Below are 2357 nucleotides of genomic sequence, written 5' to 3' on the forward strand. Positions count from 1 at the left end.
CGACATGTCTGGATCAGCAGTCTCCATGAATTATTTTATGTTTGGTCAGGGACCCACCATGGAGAGATAAAAGAGACACATGTAGATCAGGAGCTTCAGGTTGAGGAGCTCTGGTTTAAGTTCTGGGGTTCTCATTATGCAATGAAGGAGAAAGTTTTCAATCAGACCCTAAAGTCTGAACTCATATGTTTGCTGATGGATCAAATGTTGAGATTTTTCATTTTGATGTTCTCTGAGAAAAGAGAAAGTGTCTTTGAGGATTGTTAGGAATGACGGTGATCAGAATCCACAGAAAAATGGTTCATGTTTTACACCTGAGATTGGAGTTCATGATGACATCAGATTTCCATGCAGGTTCTGGAGAACACTGCAGCCGCCGTCAGCCGCTCTCATGCAGCTTTCTGCTGTGTATTCTGGGATGCTGCACATCTGTGGAGGAAATGCAGGAAGATCTTCAGTTTCAGGGTGGGTTTAGTGGTTGAGGTGGCAGCGTCTTGTGAAGCACGGGCTGAGCTGCATTCACAGAGCAGGTAGCCTCTCGCGCACTTCCTGAAGGTCTTGTCTCTGAGGCCGTAGATGATGGGACTAACGAACCTCGGCAAGATCTGGACCATGGTAAAGGAAGCGAAGGCGATGTGAGGGTAGTCATTTGGCCACAGGAGGAGCAGACCCTGCTCAAACAGCGGTCTGACATAGTTCAGCATGGACAGGAGCAGCTGGAAGCCGTGGAGGAGGATGGTGTTTCTGGCCTTTTTGTTGTCCGCTGCTGCTCCTTTGGCAGCAAACAGGATTCTGAAATACGTGAAGAAAAGAGTAAACCAGACCAGGACCAGGGAAACAGCGTTTGAGATGTTTCTCTTCTCTGCGCTGAGCTGGCTGCTGAACACAATGTCTCTGAAACACAGAACTGTGGAGTAAAAGTACTGCAACGGTTTTGTTTCCACAAGGATCAGCAGGTCCGGCAGGACGGACAGTCCGCTCACCGCCCACATGAGGCCGATGAGGACGTAGGTTTTCCTGACCGTGCAGATCTGCGCATGACGGAGAGGCATGCAGACGGCGATGTAGCACTCCACAGCCATGACTGCCAAGTTCAGCGGAGTGTTATAGGTGGTGGTTATGGCGAGCATCAAGAAAATGAGGCAGACAGAGACCGAGGTCTGCACCACTTGTATCATGATGAAGAGGACAGATGACAGGATCAGCTGGATCATGTCGTTGATCACTAGATGGATGAAGAGAATGTAGCGAGGGTTTGAGAGGAGGATCTGGAAGAAAGACAAACACGAGAGGAAACAACTTTAAAAATGACAACAGAAAGTCGGAGCGGCGACTCCACCAGAACGAAGTGAGCCAAATAAAAGAGGAGGACCTCCACCACCTGGTTCTGCATGGGCTTCCCTGCTCTGTGTGTGCAGGTGTGTGTTTGTTGTGTGCGTTCAGGTGTGTGTTTGTTGTGTGGGTGCAGGTGTGTGTTTGTTGTGTGATTGTTGTGTGGGTGCAGATGTGTGCTTGTTGTGTGCATGCAGGTGTGTGCTTGTTGTGTGGGTGCAGGTGTGTGTTTGTTGTGCACGTGCAGGTGTGTATTTGCAGTGTCCTTCCTGGCATCAGCTGGTCATGTGATGCAGGTCAGACAAAGAAGCTGCATTGATGGTTTTTGTGCTCAGTTACTCCTTTTTGAGATCTTTCCATCTTTAAAACTCTTTTCATTCTTGAAAATAATAAACACTTTGATTCGTTCTGTTACAATCTCAGCACACGTTCTAAATTCAGACTTTAGGAGTCATTTTTAAACATTTTAATTTTTCCTTAAAGCTCGTCAGCAGAAACTTTACACAGAAAACAACCTAAAATGCTCCAGAAAATAAGAAGAAAAAAAAAGGATTTCAATGTTTCTGTCATTCAAATGAGAACCGTCACTTACATTTTAAATGTTGAAACAAATTATGATTTAAAGTGTAAAATGTGTAAATAACAGAAAGAGAGCAAGTTAGAGGAGAATTCTCCTGAAAGTCAGAGTTTGGTTCTGAAGTCTGACCTGGTGTTTTCTGAAGGTGTGGACCAGAATGCTGTTGATGTAGTTGATGGAGATGCAGAGACCTGACACGATCAGGTTTTTCACCAGAGCAGCTCTGAAGTCTTGCTCTCGTTTCCCAGTTTCCGTTAAGGAGTCGTTGACAGATGAGAAATTCATTTCCTCTGCAGCAGATTTCTGCCTGAAACAAGAAGAATGAAGAACAAACATAAAAATAGACAACAGAGACGACGAGTCCTGAAGGACAAATAATGATTTACTTTTAACACAAAGACCTGGAGCAAAAACAAACAGCAGGGAAAAAATCATGCAGAAACGTAAC

The 2357-nt window shown here is 45.3% G+C and overlaps 1 protein-coding gene across 1 annotated transcript; it reads right to left on the reverse strand.

Moving 5' to 3' along the window:
- Positions 1-380: 380 nt before the first annotated feature.
- Positions 381-2194, reverse strand: LOC112141332 (odorant receptor 131-2-like). The gene is made up of 2 exons (XM_024264440.2): positions 2039-2194; positions 381-1268 (listed from the first exon to the last, which is right to left on the reverse strand). The coding sequence occupies exons 1-2, from the start codon at positions 2192-2194 to the stop codon at positions 390-392; spliced, it is 1035 nt and encodes a 344-aa protein (XP_024120208.1). The 3' UTR covers positions 381-389.
- Positions 2195-2357: the final 163 nt, after the last annotated feature.

Source organism: Oryzias melastigma, unplaced genomic scaffold (assembly GCF_002922805.2).
Source record: "Oryzias melastigma strain HK-1 unplaced genomic scaffold, ASM292280v2 sc00426, whole genome shotgun sequence".
Lineage (NCBI taxonomy): Eukaryota > Metazoa > Chordata > Actinopteri > Beloniformes > Adrianichthyidae > Oryzias > Oryzias melastigma.

Coding starts and splice junctions, on each gene's coding strand:
- LOC112141332 (XM_024264440.2), bottom strand. CDS start 2,194: ATGAATTTCTCATCTGTCAACGACTCCTTAACGGAAACTGGGAAACGA. Junction 1,269..2,038: donor ACACCTTCAGAAAACACCAG/GTCAGACTTCAG, acceptor TCTTTCTTCCAG/ATCCTCCTCTCAAACCCTCG.